Source organism: Magnolia sinica, chromosome 5, assembly GCF_029962835.1.
Source record: "Magnolia sinica isolate HGM2019 chromosome 5, MsV1, whole genome shotgun sequence".
NCBI lineage: Eukaryota > Viridiplantae > Streptophyta > Magnoliopsida > Magnoliales > Magnoliaceae > Magnolia > Magnolia sinica.
In genome coordinates this window covers 8032534-8051901 of record NC_080577.1, presented here as the reverse complement: position 1 = coordinate 8051901, position 19368 = coordinate 8032534, and the positions used below count along the sequence as shown (strand labels likewise).

At 38.7% G+C, this 19368-nt stretch overlaps 1 protein-coding gene across 3 annotated transcripts; it reads right to left on the bottom strand.

Moving 5' to 3' along the window:
• Positions 1 to 3956: 3956 nt before the first annotated feature.
• On the bottom strand, positions 3957 to 15966 carry LOC131245333 (uncharacterized protein At4g18490). 3 transcript variants are annotated; one of them, XM_058244706.1, is made up of 14 exons: positions 15795 to 15958; positions 15077 to 15175; positions 14194 to 14317; positions 13522 to 13710; positions 12505 to 13350; positions 11655 to 11840; positions 11423 to 11560; positions 9854 to 10048; positions 9582 to 9759; positions 5707 to 5774; positions 5581 to 5620; positions 5263 to 5427; positions 4404 to 4514; positions 3957 to 4258 (listed from the first exon to the last, which is right to left on the bottom strand). In XM_058244706.1, the coding sequence occupies exons 2-14, from the start codon at positions 15138 to 15140 to the stop codon at positions 4019 to 4021; spliced, it is 2544 nt and encodes an 847-aa protein (XP_058100689.1). In that variant the 5' UTR covers positions 15141 to 15175; positions 15795 to 15958; the 3' UTR covers positions 3957 to 4018. The 3 variants fall into 3 exon arrangements, 2 of the variants coding, with proteins under 2 accessions (XP_058100689.1, XP_058100690.1); XM_058244707.1 differs by having other exon boundaries at positions 3987 to 4266; positions 5551 to 5620; positions 15795 to 15957; XR_009170828.1 differs by lacking the exons at positions 3957 to 4258; positions 4404 to 4514 and having other exon boundaries at positions 5319 to 5427; positions 5581 to 5774; positions 15795 to 15966.
• Positions 15967 to 19368: the final 3402 nt, after the last annotated feature.

Genomic DNA, 19368 nt, shown 5'->3' with positions numbered 1-19368 from the left:
AACTACCATGAGGTGCTCTTTCTACCATTTGATGGCCAAGTAAAGTGCGACCACGTTTAGGCCCACCTAAGCAGAGGATCCATAATTTAGATAGAGGTGAGGTGGTGGGCCCCACTAATCACCACCACCAGATGATCATAGTAATCAGTGACGAAACCACAGGATCCGGATTCCCACTTCTTATAGCGTTCTGTTCCTTAATCGAAACTGCAAAATCTGAAGTATAAAAACGTATTGGCATTTCATCATTTCCTTTCGTCTAAATAATAATAATAATAATGATAAAAACGCTGACTGGAGAAATCAAATCCCTCCTAATACAGCAATTGCCTCATTGATTACGTATTTTAAGAGAAGGAAAAGAAGCCATCTGATCGCCAATGGACCGACGGATGGCGAAACTCCCAGCTACCCAAATCATCTGAATCCCTTCCTCAATGACGTTCGATTACAACATTTCCCCACTGCATTACCCTGACCATCTACGGCTCTTCTCTTTCGGCGATTCGCAGATGCATCAGTAATTGAAGAGAAATCAATGGTGTATGTGCGCGTGATTGGAGAATTGGACCGAAAAGAAGGGGAGACGGGTGAGAGAATGGATGAATTGATTGATGGATGGAAGTGGTGGGTAATATCATCGAGCGGGTTTCGTGTTCTTTTCTTCTTCAAGTTGGAAGATGGAGAGATTGCAGATAGTGATTTCAGCTGTTTGGGGGAAACAGTCGGGGGAAGATTTTCCTTGTTATTGTGTTGGGAGGAGGACGGGAACTCCATAGTAGAGAGAGAGAGAGAGAGAGAGAGAGAGAGAGAGAGAGAGAGAGAGAGAGAGAGAGAGAGAGATGGGGAAGATGGAGGGATGGAAGTGAGAGTATTTGTAATGGAGGGTTTTGGAGGGGAGATTTGAAGTTCGTTTTTTTGTATTTGGTGCTTTGATTTTTAATATGTGGAGGGAGAAAAGGGATTCTATTCCAACTTCGAAATCTGAATTTTTTGGCATGCATGAGGACCTCTCTCTTTTAATATTTTCGGACCCCAGGTTTTGGGACGAGGGAGATTTGAAAATTGACAAATTCCGTGGATTTCTATTCGTCCCGCGTATATTAGATTTAACGCGCTGTTCGTGGCACACGTGCCTACGTTAACACGAGTGACGGAATATGGCCGCTCATCATGTGAGGCCACGATGAACTTCTCGTGGTCGAAAAATATAGTGGACCGCACGTGTACCAGAGTGGATGTTTATAAAAGGATGGGCAACGCTTGTGAATAGTGTACCAGAGTGTGGATATTTATAAAAGAATCTCATGAATGGACCGGCCTGATTGACGCTAGAGGTTTTACACTGTCTACCCCACCTTATGAGCAGCCCAGATCTCTAAGAAGTGTGCTGCATTGGCACGTGTGGCACGCGTCACCCCTCCACGTCTGGCGCCAACAATGCTTGTACTTCTCTTTAAAATATTGAAAATTAAAAAGCGAGACGGAGGGAGGGAGATGCACATGGTCCAGTGACTCCACTCACTGATGTGCAGGAGAAGAGGTGAAGAGATGCATGTCACTGCACAGGTGCCAATGTGGTACATGTGTGTGAGATCTGGACCAATCATTAAGATTGGCAGTCCGCAAATGGTACGTCTAACTATAAATCAGGCTGATACACCCATCAGGTGCGCCACACTCAATCGAGGAAAATGGATGGTAAAAAAGTAACCAATGGCCTCCACTCAACAACCACATGTGGCCCACCTGATGATTGGAACATCCTGGATGATGGGACAAGATATGAACATGTGGGGACCACCTACTACATGGATCCGATCTTGCACACCTATGTCACATTGGCACGTTTAACGGATTCACCTCTTCAGTCTTTCCTGGCGCGAATTGCGTTGGCATTGTCAGGAGGGATGAAAATAGGCCACAGCTGTTTCCGCTTCCAAACCTCCAGGCGTTTATCAGGAGTGGGGGTACTGCTTCCACCTGCCCCGAGCTTGGCACAGGCCAGGCCTTTGATGGGCTGCCGCAATGTATAGGTTTTATCCACATTGTCCATTCATTTTTATTTTTTTTTACATATCATTTTAAGTTATTGCGCTAAAGATGAGGCAGAACCAAGGCTCAGGTGGCCACACAGTGCATATTGAATTCCCACCTTTAAAAACTTCTTGCTTTCATAAGTTTTGGATCAAGCTGACATTTATGTCATCCAGGTCTAGGTAATCCTGTGAACATGTTAAATGGCAAGTAAGCATCACAGTGGACCTTATGAAGCTATCAATGGTACCGCTCCTTCCCTGGGTGTTTAGATCTGTCTCATTTTTAGGCTTATGAGATAAAATGATGGGCGTGGATTGCAACCCAATCTGTGTAGGGGCTACATCCACACCGGTCATTCCTTTTCTCAAATCATTTTAAGGTATGAGCCAAGTGGACCACATCACATGTGACTCTTGCATTTAATATAACCTAGGTTTGATACTTTGTACATTTAATGCAACTCAAGTTTACTATTTGGTGTGGTTCATTTGAGCGTTGGATTTACCTCATTTTACCTTATAATGAAACGAGATAAGGGATGGGCAGCATGAATAAATAGATACATCACAGGGGGGCCAGACAGATTTGTCCATCCATGGCTAGAGACCATTGGGCGTCCTAGAATGATATGGCAAAGTGGATGGACAGAATGTATAAAACCCATACACCACAGTGGGCCCCTTAGAGCCTCTGCCCAACGGTCCCAGCTTGGCACAGGCTAGAGGTTAGAGGGGCTACTATGATGCATGGGTTTTATCCATACCATCCACCGATTTTACTATAACATTTCAGGCCATAAGTTAAAAAATGAGGTAAATTTAAGGCTCAAGTAGACACACAGTAAAAATTGAATGCCTATAATTGAAAACTTTTTTAAGGCAACAAAAGTTTCGAATCAAGTGAATATTTGTATATTCACTTGATCTAGGTCTATGTGACCTTATGAATAAGTTGGCAAATGGGCTATAAGAATGATTCAACTGTGGGTGTCATATTCCTACTCCTTCCTATGGTATGGTCCAATTAAGCCTTGGATCTGCCTTATTTTTAGTTTATGGCCTAAAATGATAAGACAAAATAAATGGGCATAACCAATAAAACGCATACATACAGGGCCCGTTGGAGCCGCAGCCTGATCCAACCTAGCAATCGCGGATTGGGTACTACCCCGTATCCAGAGCTCCACATTAGCTGAAGTTTTGAGGGTCCCACTGTGGTGTATGAGTTTATCCACACCGTCTATCCATTTCGCCGTATCATTTTAGGGTATGAGTCCAAAAATTAGGTAGATCCAAGACTCAAGTGGACCATGCCAAGAGATAATGACAAATTCATTTTGAAACCTTTCTAGAGCTCACCGTGATATTTATATACCATCCAACCTGTTCATAAAGTCGCAATGCCCTGGATATAGAGTACGAAAAATATAAGCTTGATCCAAAACTTATGCTGCTATCAAGAAATTTTTAATGGTGGGCGTGGTCTACCTGAGCCTTGGATCTACTACATTTTTGAGCTCATTCCTTACAATGATATGGCAAAATAGATAAACAGTGTGGATAAACCTGTGCATCACAGTGGTCCCTCATAGCCCCAGCATGTCCCGCTAGTACCCAATCCATGTAATGAGCTCCGCATATGCAGGAGCTCTAAGGAGCCATCGTGATGTATGGGTTTTATCTACACTGTCCATCTTTTTTTCATATCATTTGAGTATATGAGCCCAAAAATGAGATAGATCCAAGTCTCAAGTGGGGATTGAACACCCACCATTAAAAACTTATTAGGAGGCGCAGAAGTTTCAATCAAGCTGATACTCATGTTTTCCCTTCATCTAGGTTTTATGTGATCTTATGAACAGGTTTGATGGCAAATGAACAGGTCCAAGCACTACCAAAGCAGGTTCCATCCTGACATCTTTCGGAACAACTAATCCACAAACGGCATGAGAAAATGTGAAACTGTTTACGAGTCTAGACTAGAGTCGGAGAAAGGAAGACAATCGCTTGCTACAATCTTTACAGTAAAGAGAAAACAACCAATCAGCTGTGACTTCAATTGCATGGAGCTGAGCATGCACCAGCATGATGATACATGTGCCACAGCATAAGCATGGAAAGTAGAGAGTAGCGATGTAATCTTTCTGCATCCGCCCCCAAGAAGAGCCACTCAAGGTTGATTCTGCTGAGACAGCATGCAGGCAGCATACCTCTGAATTGTTCGGATGTTTACTTGATGAAAGAAAAGCAGGTCGATTTTTCCCACTCGAGTTTTAGAAAATAGAATAGAATCAAATAAGATAAAATAAGGCTACTATGAAAGAAGGCACCAAAACCGAAGAGGAAAAGTTAGGGGAAGGATATCTTCTCTTCATAGATGGGATGATTCAGCATCAGCAGTTGGTTGTTGTTTACGATTGCACGAACCAATAGCTCCTTGGCTTCCTCATGTTTCTTTCTCAGCATGTTGCATATCTGCATGGACAACATCAGCATCCTCCATATATCTTTAACCACGTCTTAGCAACAGTACCCACAGATTTTGTAGTTTCAGGAGTCAAGTTGGCTGACAGTTCAGTGATCCAAATCATTGGTCTGTTGGACCCCACCAAGGATGGACCATGCCGCAACAACGTCCTTGATAGAACAATCCTGATGTTTTAATTTGTAGCTTGCATACAAATAGTTAACAAGAGTAATGCATCAAGTGGTCCATAAACTGAAAAAAGGCCCTCCAAAGTCCAACCGGTTCGGCATGGTCCACGTACACCCACAGTGGGTCAAATCAAACCACTGATCTGGAACGCTGAACCACAGGCCCCACTCTTTGAAACTGAAAGACTGAGGATACATTGCATAACCTCGGGTTGAGGATATAACTCCCTTTCAAAAAGTTGTATCTATTCAGTCCTCACGAAGTAAAGACTGCATTTGGATGCAAAAGTTAGAATTGCAAGAATTCAGTGTCGTCAAGAGGAAGTGACAAAAATTAATGATGAAACCTTAGCATTCACAGCGAGTAGTAGCCGGAAAATAGCACGTGCGCTGTTTCCAGTTCCACCTTGAAACTAATGCATTGAGGATATGACTCCCTTTCAATGTGAATGCTAAGGGATGAAATACAATTTGGTCATCTTCACTTCTTCAAGATATAACTGCAATTCAAGTTGATAGTGCATCCAAATGCACCCTAAATGTAATATGAAATCTGTAATTCACTTACATCTTCAAGCTCCTTTGCACAGGCTTCAGCCTTTTCTACATTTCCATCACTCTCTGTCAGTATCTGGACTTCCAAATCTGTCATGCTTGCCTCTAGAGGAAGATCAAGTGGAGAAGTCGGCTGGCCGTAGCAAATATCTCCATGTTGATCTTCTAGATTCTCAGCCTAGCCAAAATAGTAATTTAAAAAAAAAAAAAAAAAAGTAACAAGTTCATTACAACCTCCTTCAGTACAAAGCCCCAATCACAAAATAAGCTAGATTCAGATAGGCATGCTATGGCTACAAACAGATGCATGAAACTCTTTTGATAAACTTGCCCTTTTCTCTTCAGTTCTTTGGGGATCTTCCCATACTTTCCTGCGAAATTTGACGGAGTAAACACATTCACTATAACTAGGAATTGCCTGGATGTTTCACTTAAGACTCAATGATGAATATTAAACCTGCTTTCTGTGGGAGATTCTGTGGCACGTTTTAATGGATTGAAGGTCACTGAATCTGCATTTGATCCCTACAATATGCAATGGCAACTTAGAATATGGCTCGAGAAATAAGGCATCAAACTGATTTTTTCTTTTCTTTGAAAGGCAATGCAATTTTGTTGAAGGCACAGCAGAGGCAAGGAATCAATGCCAAAAATTACACTACAGAGAGCCAAAAACAATCAAAAGAGGCACAAGAAACTCCAATGAATATCTTAATGCCCAAGGCCCACACATTTCTATCCAACGGATGGTCAAGTAGAATTTAGGTGTTGAAATGCAAGAGATGATCTAGTAGGGAATTCTAGTCCAAATATAGGTACAGAACCTGCACCTTTTTTAAAAATTATATGTAAGGAAATCATAATAAAGATGTATTCTACCTGTAGTAGAGAAGGCAATTTACCTAGAAGACTACCCAAGCAGACCTAGGTTAGCCTGGGTTTTTTTGGCCTAGGCAATTGCTGAAGGTTTTAGTTGATAGCCTAAGGCCCCAGGCAACTGCCCAAGAATGCAAGCATAGCCTTTAGCCATACCATCACCTAAGGTTCTCAACAATTCGGGGTTTGGTCTACAATGCCTGTTTTGCCAATCAGTCCTACCTAAGGCCCTGTCCTCAGTAAATGAATAAGCGTCCATATCCCTTCTCACAACCTCCATACAAGTCATTTCAGATCCTCTCACCCTCTTTTCAGAGCTAGGAATCTCAATCTCTGTTGTTGGGAATCTCCTTTTAGATATGTTATCCTTGTTGGAGAGGGTTTACATTCCTGTTGGGGCAGTAATAGGAGATGTTGGAAGTTGGTATCCAATGGATTATTCTCAGACAGCTTTGTTTTATATCTCCACATGCAGGGCTGGGAAGGAAGGGGCAGCTACAGCTAGGATATGGTCCACGCCAGAACCCCCAAGGGTGATAGCCTTATGTTGGTACTCACCATTGACAACCTTCAAAGTAGAAAGAATATTAATTGATGCTTGTATAAAATGCCAGAGGGCTGCAGAGTCCGTCGATTGCTTATTCCTTCACTGCCAGTTCATCTACAGGATCTGGACAAGCTTTTGGAGCCTTTGTTGGGGTCACATGGTTTATGACCCATAGTATGGTCAAGCTCCTGAAGATTTAACAATAGGTTTAATGAGGTTATCGTGGCGATAGATAGTATTCGATGTGGAATTGTAGCTTGGTTGTGGGCTATAAAGGATTATGCCATTGGTTAAGAATTAAGAGGGATGACCTTACAAGAGGACGGTAGGAAGTAATAGACGGTTGAAGTGATGCACATCCTATGGCAGCCACCTCTAGAGGGCTCCTTGGAACTCAACTTTGATGGATGCTCATGGGGCCCAGCCAATGCAGGAAGCATTGTTCGAGACAAAACCGAATCAATCAGGACAGTGTTTCTGCGGCTCATTGGCTATTGTAATGACAATGGAGTAGAGATTGGAGTTGTGGACAGGGATGAACGAGTTAAAAGGTTTACACTTTGGGCTGGCTAGCATTGAGAGGGACCCATCCATCACAATACATTGGGTGAGTGTCACAGGGCTGTACCCTTGAAAGTTGGTGGGCTGGGTTGAGGAAATCAGGGATAGGATATGCATATTAGTCTTCTACTTCTCCCCCGTATGAATTCTATTGTGGATTCTCTTGCCTGGAAGGGATTCACATGTTGTCCTTGGTGGTGGTAATAGCATCCCCTTGTAGCTTTTTTCCTTATTTTTTTTATCCTATAAAGTATTCTATTACCAATATTTTAAATAAATAAATAAATAACACCAACAATGCCCTCATTATGGTCAAAACACGTGTGCTAGAAATCTAGATTTCATGAGACTACAACATACCATATCAAATTCGAAGGAAGCATCAGACTTGTTAATGTGGAAAGAAAGAAAGGGAAAAAAAAAAAAAAAAAGTTTAATCCTTTTTAATTCAATATATTCATGCAGTCATAGCAATTTGAAAGATGTTCGGCATGAGGCATTGACGTGGCGGCCCCTGATAGCCCAAACCTCTGATGCATCAACAGATGTGTACTATAATCTTCTAAATTGCTGTAAACTAAATATCAGAGAACTAAATTATGTCATACAAAAAAAGAAGATAGTGATGTAATAAAGTCGACCCAATGTAAGTATACATCCTGAAAATGGTATTGAGAACTAGGTACAACCATCTACATGTTTTCAATACAACAAGAAACTTGTTTCTTAGAAAATCTGAGAACATATCACAACAATGGTGAAGGAGATGACATATAAGTTCACCAATGGTGTATCTTTTTTATCAGAGGTTCTATCAATCATCATCAGAAGTACGACAAAAATTACGATACATTATGGGAAAATTGAACTTCCATGGAAGAGAAGCAAATAAAAAGCTTTTCATAAAAATTCTTGTAGAATCAAGGATGAAGTTTTCATTTTGTACATGCCAAATCATGAATTAGTAACAACCAAAAGAATTCTTTGTACTGCATCACTTCACTATTAAACTTCTAATAGAACCTGCATCACATTTTTTGTAATTCAGGTCTGCCAACACATAATGAGCCTAGAATTCCAGTCTCACCTTGAAGCAACCAAGAGAGAACTCCTAAAATATATCAAAGGAACAATCAACAATAGAATAGGTTGTAAGAGATCACGACGTTTAAGATATTTTGCATCAGATGTCTGTTGCACTGTCTATCCAAATTCCAAACAATAAAAGGTCTAATTTAGGAATCTGTGTTTCTATGGGAGAATTCTTATATCCAGGAGCAGTAAGAACTACAAAGAAAAAGGACAGTGGTTAGCAATAGAGATCTTGTGGCTTCAGCAATAGAAAGAACTTTCTTAAAAGAAACTTCTATGAATCATTACACACAAGGGGAGGCATCCTATATCTGAACCAAGTTCCATAGTTCATCAGACTGGGTATATCACTTTCAGACCGAGCATACTGAGATTTCCTACCATTATGTTCAAGAAAATATGTGACTAAGAAAGATAAAGGAATGACATGTTCTGCCTAAAGAGCAAGTTGCCAAGCTCATGATGAAAGCCCTTTGCAGGATGGGCATGATTATCCTCGGGTAAGATTTTGCTGCATAGCTGTCAATATTCAGCTTGGAAATAGTGGTACTCATGGCTCAGTGGTAGACAGTCTGTGTTTCAACACTGAGGTCATGGGTTCAAGTGCCCATGTGGTGTGTGTGGGTGTGAGTGTGTGTAAAAATAATTATCAAAAATAAAAAATAAAAAAAGATGGAGAGAGAGAGAGAGAGAGAGAGAGAGAGAGAGAGAGAGAGAGAGGATATGTTGCATTTGTTTCATCATATTTTCTTGGGCAAACAATGGATGATCAATCTTTTATGAAGGATAGGTATTTCAGACATTTAACCAAAATCTCTGCAATTTTATGGCTGAGAACTGCAGTTATTTATCTTTCTTTTCTTTTCTTTTTTCTTTTTCATTTAGAAATTATTCTATCATCAACCCAAAATCTCTGCAATTGTATGGCCGAGAACTGCAGTTATTTTTATCTTTTTCTGTTCCCCTTTCATTTAGAAAATTTTCTACACTGTTATTTAGTCCGTCAATGTTGTGTCTGTAACTATATGCATATCGTTTCTGCAGCCAGAGTCACTACGACAGTTCATTGCTGAAGTTTGAATGCAATTTCAGGAATTAAATATTATAAAAATGAAAAAGTACCACATTAGTTTGTTAATGGGCACAAAGAACAGATAAGTTTCTGTAATTTCATATAACACATATATCACATCCATAAAAATATTTTGTAGGCATCTTTACAAAAAAGAGGAAAGAGAACATTCACTATTGAGGACCTCAAATGATTTTCGCTTCAAAGATGTGCTTAACAGTGCAAGTTTGTCCATGTTCACAGAATGGACCATCTTGCATCCCATGTTTACATATGTCCCCATATTTCTCTCTGAATGCTTTACTGATTCCCTTTCTTTGTTAAACATGGACTTTGAAGGCTCACTTTTTGATGTTATATTCCTATATTAAGAAGCATGTAGTTACATGACATTATGAAAAAATTACCGTCAAAAGGAAAGGCACAAATCAAGATAAACGAAAAAGGGCATCATACCTTGAAATCTTCAAGCTAGCAATTTCATTTTTTTTCTTATCAACATTCAGAGGAGAAAGCTTAGGCCTCTCAACAGAAGTAATCTTAGGGTTTTTTATAGGCACAATGCTTGAGAGTACAAGTTTAGTATTGATACTCTTTGGAGTGCTTGATGGAACAGTGTGTACTGGTAAGTTGACAGGATTAACTTCAAAACTGCAAGAAAATCATGTCAGCCAATCTAAAGTACAAGAAGTTTATTAGAATAACATGATAACGATATCAAATGCAAAGAGTGTGATTGAAGAATATTATTGCTTAGTTGAGTAAACGACTTGGAGAAGTTTATAACCATGAAACTAAACGAGTGATTTTCACTTCCAGAAATGAAATATTGAGAACATTTAAAAGTTTGTTAGTTCTTCAAAAAAACAATATTATACTATATTAAAAGATAATGGGAAGATGATATAGTGTGAAATATTTCACTAAAATCTTTTAAAATGAGAAAGAATGCATAAAAGTGAACATCATGGTATGATGAACAGCAGGATAAGAAAAATATCTTGCTGAAAAATTCAGTCAATCAGCCCATGGTAATAAGTTAATTAAGTGACTACTATAATAAATGCACAGACCTAACAACAGTATGCCCCATAAGGTTAAGTCCAAAAGGATTATAAGATCTAATGGAATGAAAGCAGCGAAAGAGATCATTGCTTTGGTTAACATTAACCCGATCTCGACTCTAATGCACACTGAATTCATCTCATTTTAGATAACAATAGTTATATATTAGAGATCTTGATCTCTATTACATAATTACGGTTAACTAAAATGAGATGAGTTCATTTTTTAAGTGGCAACCAAACAGGGCCTTAACCTTTCTCCCAGCAATTTGGGGTTGGATTTTAGATGGTAGATTGGCAAAAGTTTGCCAATCACCTGCCCAGCAGACATCAACCTTCCTCTTTTGCTTGCAACCAGCCACGGGAGAGCCTCATATTAGCACCACTCAAATGACAACCCCCACACACCCTGATCCATAGCTCAAGTGGTAGACTGAGTGAAAGATACCTCATTTCAACACAGAGGTCTTGGTATCAATCCCTAGTGGGGGTGGCTAACAGTGAAGTGTGAACTGACAGTGGGGTGTACTAACAAGCTAACCCCCCCAAAAAAAAGACAATCCCCACTCCAACTATTATACCAAGGAACTGAAGGGCAAGCAAGCAATGTGTTTCTGTGTCTGTATTTCTGCCACTTCTTGTTATTTCCACAGAAGGGTTCATGTTTTAATGTATCATAGAAGCTCTTTTAAAGGGTATTCAGCATTTACTCTACACAGCCAGTCAAAACTCTTACTGTTGGTCAACAGATAGGGTTGGATCATCCATTAAGTTGCTACAATCATCCATGCCAATGTGTCACACTTTTTTAGTTCCTTGCATCAGAACGCAATACTAGCTACATTAGCAGTCTATGATCCAGAAAATACCACATGGGATTTTCATTAGGTGTATTACAACAGCACCAAATCTTGATATTGGTACAGAAAAAGAATATGCACTCCATGTCTAGATTCGTTACCGCGATGTATCGCGCTCCTTTTCATTCTTTTCACTTCCCAATATAACAGATAAGCCTTTTGTGACAGGTCTGCTTAATGACTTCAATGTACCGACCTTTTGAATCCCGGCTTGTTCATCACTTTCCCTAAATTCATGGCTGTACAAAAACACACGATGAGATGTAACTTGTCAGAGAGTTCATCTTATGATAATATCCATTCAAGAAAATGGCTAATAAAATATTCGGGCACCTTTTCCCATCAGTGGGGCCTAGGTGCATGCCTTCCATTTTTTTGCCACAGAATGCATACATTTTCTTTGCAGCTGGTGGTGAAGACAATTGAGATTTAGTATCTTCTGATTTGCTGAAATACTTCGAGTGGACAGCATCAGTTTCTTTTTCTTTCATTGTCACAAGTTTATCAAGTCTTGATTCCCTGCATCAAGTGAATTCTAACAGTGTTATACAATTTTACACAACCAAAGTAGTTATGAACCTCAATCACATCTCATGCCCAATGCTTATTGAAAATTGCTAACCATGTTCACAGTAAGTGCACGGCTTTTCTCCAGCCAACTGAAATTTAAACAATATATATATGTATACTGAGTGCCTGTGGGCATGTGTTTATTTGTTGGATAGGGTGAGGTGAGAGCAAACAGCAGACATTGTAGCAAGGGGTTAAGTAAGAAGGTATCAAAAGATTCAAAACTGCAAGCATGATATCATTGTTGCAGAAGGAACAGCCAATGAACTAAGGACATGCGTGAATGTCCTTAAAAGAAATTCCACAAAGTAGTATGGGCTTGCAGAAACAGATGTATCATCATGTTCTCCTGGTTGGGGATTTCTCTTTAAAAACCATTTTAAACTGGCATGAAAGAAAAGTGGAAAATGTATGGTTTAGCAACAACATATATGCTTCAGCATAGTGCAGTTTCTATACTCAGATTTTATGCCAGTTTAGCTGTTCATACTTTTTATAAAAGCAGAATTATGATGAAAATCAACTCAATCCCATGCGGTAAATTCAATATAATATATCAAGAGCAGCAGAACTTTTTTCCAATATAAACATCCAGCTTATGACCCCATCTTACCTACGCAATGGTGTTAGAAGAACCTTTGGAATTGAATTCAAGTTTTCTCCAGTGTCTTTCATGGCATGCAGTTTCTGTGAGATAGGCTTAATAGGAGCATCTTGAACACTTATTTTGGCTTGGGTTGATTCAATCCTGGTTTTATTTCCCCTGGCAACATGATTTTGGCTCCCTGAATCTTTCTGGAACTCAGTATCAGAGTTCTGTGATTCTCTTGTACCTGTCGGTGTCAAACCCTTTGGATTATATGAATTAACAGGGCTAGAATTCCGGGACTGTGAACTAACTATCGATTTGACACTATGATCTGGTTCTCTGCATGACTTAGTATCTGCTTCTGCATCTAAGGAACAAAGCCCTGTTTGTAATTTTGGAACATTTTGAAGTACTGAATCACCATCAGAAACAGATTGAGCAGATGTATCTTGGATAGCGTGTTGCGCATATGGTTCCACAGAGGCTATCATTTCCGATTTTTCTCTATGCAGCTGGGCTTCATTACATTCTCTACTTCCTTCTTGTGCAGCTGTAGTTATTTGTTTCTCCGGAAAAGTTGCAGCATCAGGAGACACATTTTGATTTCCAGGATTTTTACAACCGGGAAAAGTATCAATGTCCACATGGCTGCTAACAAGATGGTCAAACTTTGATGTGGTTCCACTGTCTAACGTTGGTAATTTCTTAGTGCCACTGATTTCAAGCTTATCACTACTTGTAGCTGCATTGCTTATGGAATGTTGACCCTTCACATGTTTAATTGGTGAATCAAGTGCCTTATTAACTGCAACTTTGTCAGATTTCTTTTCCCTTTTCAGCAAGCTTGAATCCAGATCAAAACCATCCAGCCTGAACTCCAGGAAGAAAAAAAACAGTTAAAAATTGAAGCAGTAAAGTGTGCTAAAAATCACTCACTAAAAAAATCATTGGCTTCTGTTATTGGTACAGAAATTCCAGTCGGCATATAAACCAGCATGAAATAAAGATATCTATGGCTGTGATTGATAATGATACACCTACTCATTGAAATCAAAACTGAAGGTGAACCGATCTTGCTTTCGTTCCTCTTTCCCTAAGAGTGATTCTTTTCCAGATCTTTCCTTGGGCTTCTCAGCCTTTCTGGGTGGGCTGGAGAAATCCAGGTCGGACATGTCCATCTTGAAGGATGATATTTTGTCAAAATCACCATCAAGTGCAAAATCGATATTCCTGGAGAAAGAATATTGCATTATCATTGACATCATTCATCAAGGATGCTGTTTTGGTTGTATTAAGTACCAGAAATTCATATCTCAAATTCCTAATTAAGTACAGTTTGATTATCCTGTATGCATCTTGGACATTGAAGCATGGATAGTATAAACATTAAGATGCAAATAAAGTGCCTATCATAGAAGTAAATAAACAGATAGTTAAATAACAGGAAGAGCAAAAATCATCAAAGGAGCCCAGGAATTTGCTGCTTGAAAGTACCGAACAAGCACCAAAAAATTGTGGACTGAAATATGGGAAAACCTGAGGTCAAACCTTCATCCTCAAGCAGATGAAACAGGGAATGAAAGCTGCCTTTTTTGTGCATATTTCATCCATAGAGAAAGGTATTTCCTTAAGCAGTTCATCTGATCTTCAAGATGATCCTTAAGCATTCCTAATACCAAATTAATCAAATACTGAGAACTGTTGAGCACTTACATCTTGTCAAAATTGAAGGTATTTTTCCTGCCCTGGGGAACCGCCTCACAGTTAAAATCCAATGCACCTTCCCCAACTGTCGTTGATTTCCAGGAGTTGAGAAAATCCCCTCCAATTTCTTCATCTTTTTCACATAGAAAGTATCAAATGCTCAATAAAACACTGTAACACAATAATCTTGCAATATGGGAAGGCCTAAGATTCAAGTGAAGAAACTACGAAGATATAAAAGAGAACACCTCAAATACTTCATCCTGTTCTGCATAACTCACTTCTGTAAATCATGTCCACCATTGGCCAAGTTCTGTGGCAGTTGGCACCATAGGCTATGGTGCTAAACATATTCTTTTTCTTGTATAAAGTTATCAGTGACTTGCTTTTTCATGCCTATGGGAAACATGAGCTCCTGAACCAACCATTAGGTAGACTATACCACTGCAAACATCACCCATCTGACAAACCTAACCATACTATTGACGGACCTTTGGGGCATGAAAATAGATGGTTGCAACAAAAATTAAATTTTAAAAAATAAAAAATTAAAATTAAAAATTAAAAAAAAACTAGAGTTTTACGGTCATTTTTTTCCTAAAAGAAAATACTCTCATCTAAGGGCTAGGATTGTCCAATCAGTGTGATTTTGGGATGCGGCTCATTCAAGGTGGGACCTACCTGATGATCTGATCAGATCTTCCACACGTTTTCCATGCATACAAAAAGTGATTCACTGACAGATTAGGTGAAAGAAGTACAAATATTCTAGGTTCTCTCCTTCTCTATTTAGCTTTAACAATTCACTTGAACCATGATATCCACGGCCAACAGAAGGAAAAACATTACGTAGTAGACATTCCTTGAACTAAAGGGAACTAGAAAGCCATACCTAGCAGAGGACTTTTCTTTTTCGAACCAACAGTTGAAGAAGTGCCATTCTGTGATTCTGCCATCTGCCTCGTGGACAGCTTGATTGAAAGCTTGTTCTCTGCAGCAATTTGAAATTTTCACATTATCGAGCCCATTATGGTGTGGAAATCTTTATACAATTTATAATTTCAATTAAAATTATAACCCTGCAGAGTTACCAAACCAGCTATTCCGAGAAAATTCACCACTAAAACGTCAAACATACAAAGATCCTTTCTTCCTATTTGAATTGCAGATCTAAGCCATACAGAGCACAATTCCATCACAGGAAGCTAAAAGGCGTGCGAAGTTCATCCGATCTCACCAAAAAAAAAAAAAGCTGCGTGAGAATGTAAACCGAACAATTTCACAAACGAGATCAACAAAATTCATCAACAGCTATCTAATCAGATTTTCCACAACAATCAGCTGCTGCAAGCCTGGAATGGAGAAGAATACAGATTTCTACAAATCAGATTTAAAAAAAAAAAAAAAAAACTAGGCCATGTGGAGAAGATTTCCATTATACACAGCATAAAACAAACGATCTTCATCTAATCTACTGGGATAATCACGTAAAAAGGTAGAATCGAGACGATTTTGAGTGAAAACAGAAGGAGAACGAAGGGTTCTCGTTCGAGATCGAGACCGGGAACGATAGAGAGAGAGAGAGAAGAAGAAGACGAAGAAAATCGCACCTTCAAATTGATATGTTTCTCTGCTCCCGGAGAAATGAAAGCAGCGAAAGAGATCATCGCTTCCGCTGTAAGCTGCATTGGTATTTATAGCTGGGGAGGCGGGAAATGAACCGTGCTCTCTGAGTTCGAAGCTTGGTATCGGTCCTGATGTTGGCGGGAGGGTTCTCTGGTTAGAGGACAGGTTCCGTAGTCTGCCGGATCATCTAAAGAGATACTCCGCCAGAACTCCTTTAATTTACGCGGCGCCCGCTCGCTTTGATGGGGACCGCTCATCCTGTAAAGCCACTCCCATGGATGGAAAATCCTAACCATCTAATTGTTGGACGTCTTATTGTTTCATATGAACTGCCTTGTCTTGTCTTATACACCCGCTGATAAGACATCGATAGCAGGGCCCACCGCATGGAGAGTGCCGATTTGATGCAGTGCGGGTCGCGGATGGCCAAGATGGACCAGAAAAGGCCTGGTTGGAGGCGGTGGTGATCCGTACCATCAGAACTTGAAAAGAGTGTCTCTCGCAAACCTCAATAAGTAATGGGACGTGCCATATATAATTTTGGAGGAACTAATTTAGCCTCCCAACCCTTCTTATGCTGGATTGTGCACACCAAATTTGTGAAATACCATCCGATTGGTGGCAGAATTTCTATTTTAATTTCAATTTTACTATTTATAATAAGTTTCAGTTTTAGTAATTTCAATTTTACTATTTATAATAAGTTTCAGTTTTAGTATAAATCTTTATCAGGATTGTGCCAAACATGAAAAATGCTTAGAATACTCAAGAGAATATAATGATTACGGAGAACAGGACACTTGCTATTTTTGATATTTTTGGCCAAAACCATGCGCACTCTATCAGGAATAACAAATTACTGTAAATAGGAAATTTATTGTTTACAGTAAGTCGTGACTTTTAAGAGTTTCAGTTATAGTATGAGTCCCAAACTTTTCCCCGAGGTTCCTAGTCTTCTTTAAAAAGGTGTAAACTCATTTTTCATGATAAAGTTATTTTGAATTTTTTAAAGTAATTTTTATTTTTCCTCGTGAATTCGACGCATCTTCGCCGGATAAACTCGGTGCATCAGGAGTGGAAATCTTTGAGTAAAACAGTGCTCGACCTCTATAAGTCCTTCCCTTTTTCACGAGTGCTGATTTCTCCCCGACAAAACTAGGCAAGGGTCGAAAATCTGCAACAGGTTCACCACAATTTTTATTTTTATTTTATCGGTGATTCGTCCTCGGCAGTGTGGAATCTGGACGGTAGATATTACGGGCCTAATTGAGGACGGATAATAACTGAAATTGAACTCACATGACGACCTAACCGTATGATATTGCCTGTTGAATTTGGCTCATTAGCGTTTTTATTTTCAACCGTCCACCTGATAGCCATTAATTGAACGGTGGGAAATGAACGATGTGATGATTTAGTACGACTCGATCCACATGTGTGCGATGATCCGAGACAGGCATCCCGGGTTCTTTGCCTCGTGATAAAATTTATATATATATACCGTTGGATTATCTGCACCATCTAAATGTCCCTTTCCACTAAAGGGGACGCATTAATCACTTTTGTTTTTTTTAATGTTCATTTGTATGCCACCAATTAAAAGGCTAGGATCGTCCAAGCATTTTTTTAAAAAATTTTGGAATAAGGTCCATTCACCATTGGAGACCGAATGGATGGTTTTGATCGGTCCAATGTAAACCGTAAGTGCAGAAAAGGCATGGAGGCGCAAAAACGAGGCCCTGCATTTTTCTTTCAGCTACATCAGGACACTTGGATTGGATGAACCAATCAACCAATCCGAGTCGTCCATTAATTCGAGTGCAAGCTTCATGAGCTGCCATCTAAAAATCCCACCAGTTAAATTACTATAACCACCGATCATTTATCACCGTGTATAACAACGTTAATAGATAGATTGATATATTAAAGATCTATGTTACCATGTATGATAACATTGTCTACAATTGATGAGGAATACATAACTATGATAGAGGCGTTAAAAAATATATTATAGTTAAAAAGTCTAATAAGAGAGTTCGAGTTAAAGTAGGAAGTGATTTGGTTACATTGCAATAGTCAAAATTTTATATATTGATACATCAGGTGTATCACGCAAGAATCAAGCACATTAACGTAATACTCGATAAGGTATAAAAATTTATTATTTTAGAAGATATTCATTTTCAGAAGATTTACAAGGACAAAAATGTTGTAGACATATTAACAAAGTCGGTAACCACAAAAAATTCAAGCATTGCTTGAGTTTGATCAATTTCTCCAGCAATTGATAAAATTGAGCACTCTTGTACATGAGTGTGGATGAAGTCGTGTTACATGTGAAGAATGCAGAGAGCGGTCTACATCGCTCAAGATAGAGGTTGTATGAGGGTTCTTTAGGGTGACTTAGCATAATGAAGGATACCTTGGATTCTGCCAATCTACTAGTGTAGAGAGCTATGTTTTGACTCAACTGAGGTCTTGTTTAATTCAACCAAAAATTTAGTGGATTCTGAAATTGCACACTATGAAGATTTTCACTTTTTCAGTTTGACCGAAATATGCAGTTAGTTTGATTTAGTCCAACCGAACAAGTTATGCAAATTAGTACAAATTATGATATTTTAGTTTAATCGTAACTACGGCTTAATACAATGTCAGTATTTTTTTCTAAGTGTTTGCAGGGTGAGAGAGTTCTAAACACCTATAAAAACTTAGGAATTATTTTTTTAAGGGGTTGGGGTTTTCCTAGTGTTACACATGCAAGTGTAAATCAATTTTATATATAATTAAATAAGGTGGGTAGTGTAACTTTTTTTTTTTTTCCATAATTTTCACGTTAAATATCTTGTATGTGGTGTGTGATTGTTTTATTAGTTATTGTTTATTCAATTATTTTATCTTTGTTGGACGTGATTTTGCAAAGCACATGAATTAACATCAGCATTAAATTCAATTTTATAATATATAGGGTTAATCAGAGTTCGCTCGAAATTACATTATAGTAATATGAGATAAGAGCCAGTACTTCAACACTTATCTTTTTAATATTGAGGCCTTCTATGGATGGGTAATAGGGTGTCACTGAAAGAGCCTTTGGAAATACCAAGGGTGGCATTCTCTTTTCAAATCGTGTGAACCTCACGATGGTGTGCTTACCATCATTTACATGGATTTTCCTCATTTTAAATAGACCTTAAGTAATTCAAAATAAATTATTTATGTTATAAGCCCAAATATAAATGAATTATAAACCAAAATTAATCTCATTTGATTATTAGAGAGCATGGGATTGATGGACATTTATCATTACAAACATCCAATGGTCCTATTCCAACAAATAAGTGCTCAATAATGAGAGATTAGGATTGCTCTGTATTGAAATCTAGTGACAGTCATTTCCCTAATTTAGTTGGTTTAGTTTGAGGTAATCCATGGCAAGTGTGCAATTTGTGTTTGGTTTTCCTATTAAAACAATAATGTGCTGTAATCTGTAGTAAATGAGTAATAATTATTATCATTATAATAATTGGAAGTAAAATATCATAATAATAATACATT

What these genes read in the sequence shown, in the direction of transcription:
- LOC131245333 (XM_058244706.1), bottom strand. Translation starts at nt 15,140, where the DNA reads ATGGCAGAATCACAGAATGGCACTTCTTCAACTGTTGGTTCGAAAAAG. An exon ending in CTTCTAACACCATTGCGTAG is followed by an intron (nt 11,841 to 12,504) that starts GTAAGATGGGGT and finishes CACTTGATGCAG; the next exon opens with GGAATCAAGACTTGATAAAC. An exon ending in AAAGAACTGAAGAGAAAAGG is followed by an intron (nt 5,428 to 5,580) that starts GCAAGTTTATCA and finishes TATTTTGGCTAG; the next exon opens with GCTGAGAATCTAGAAGATCA.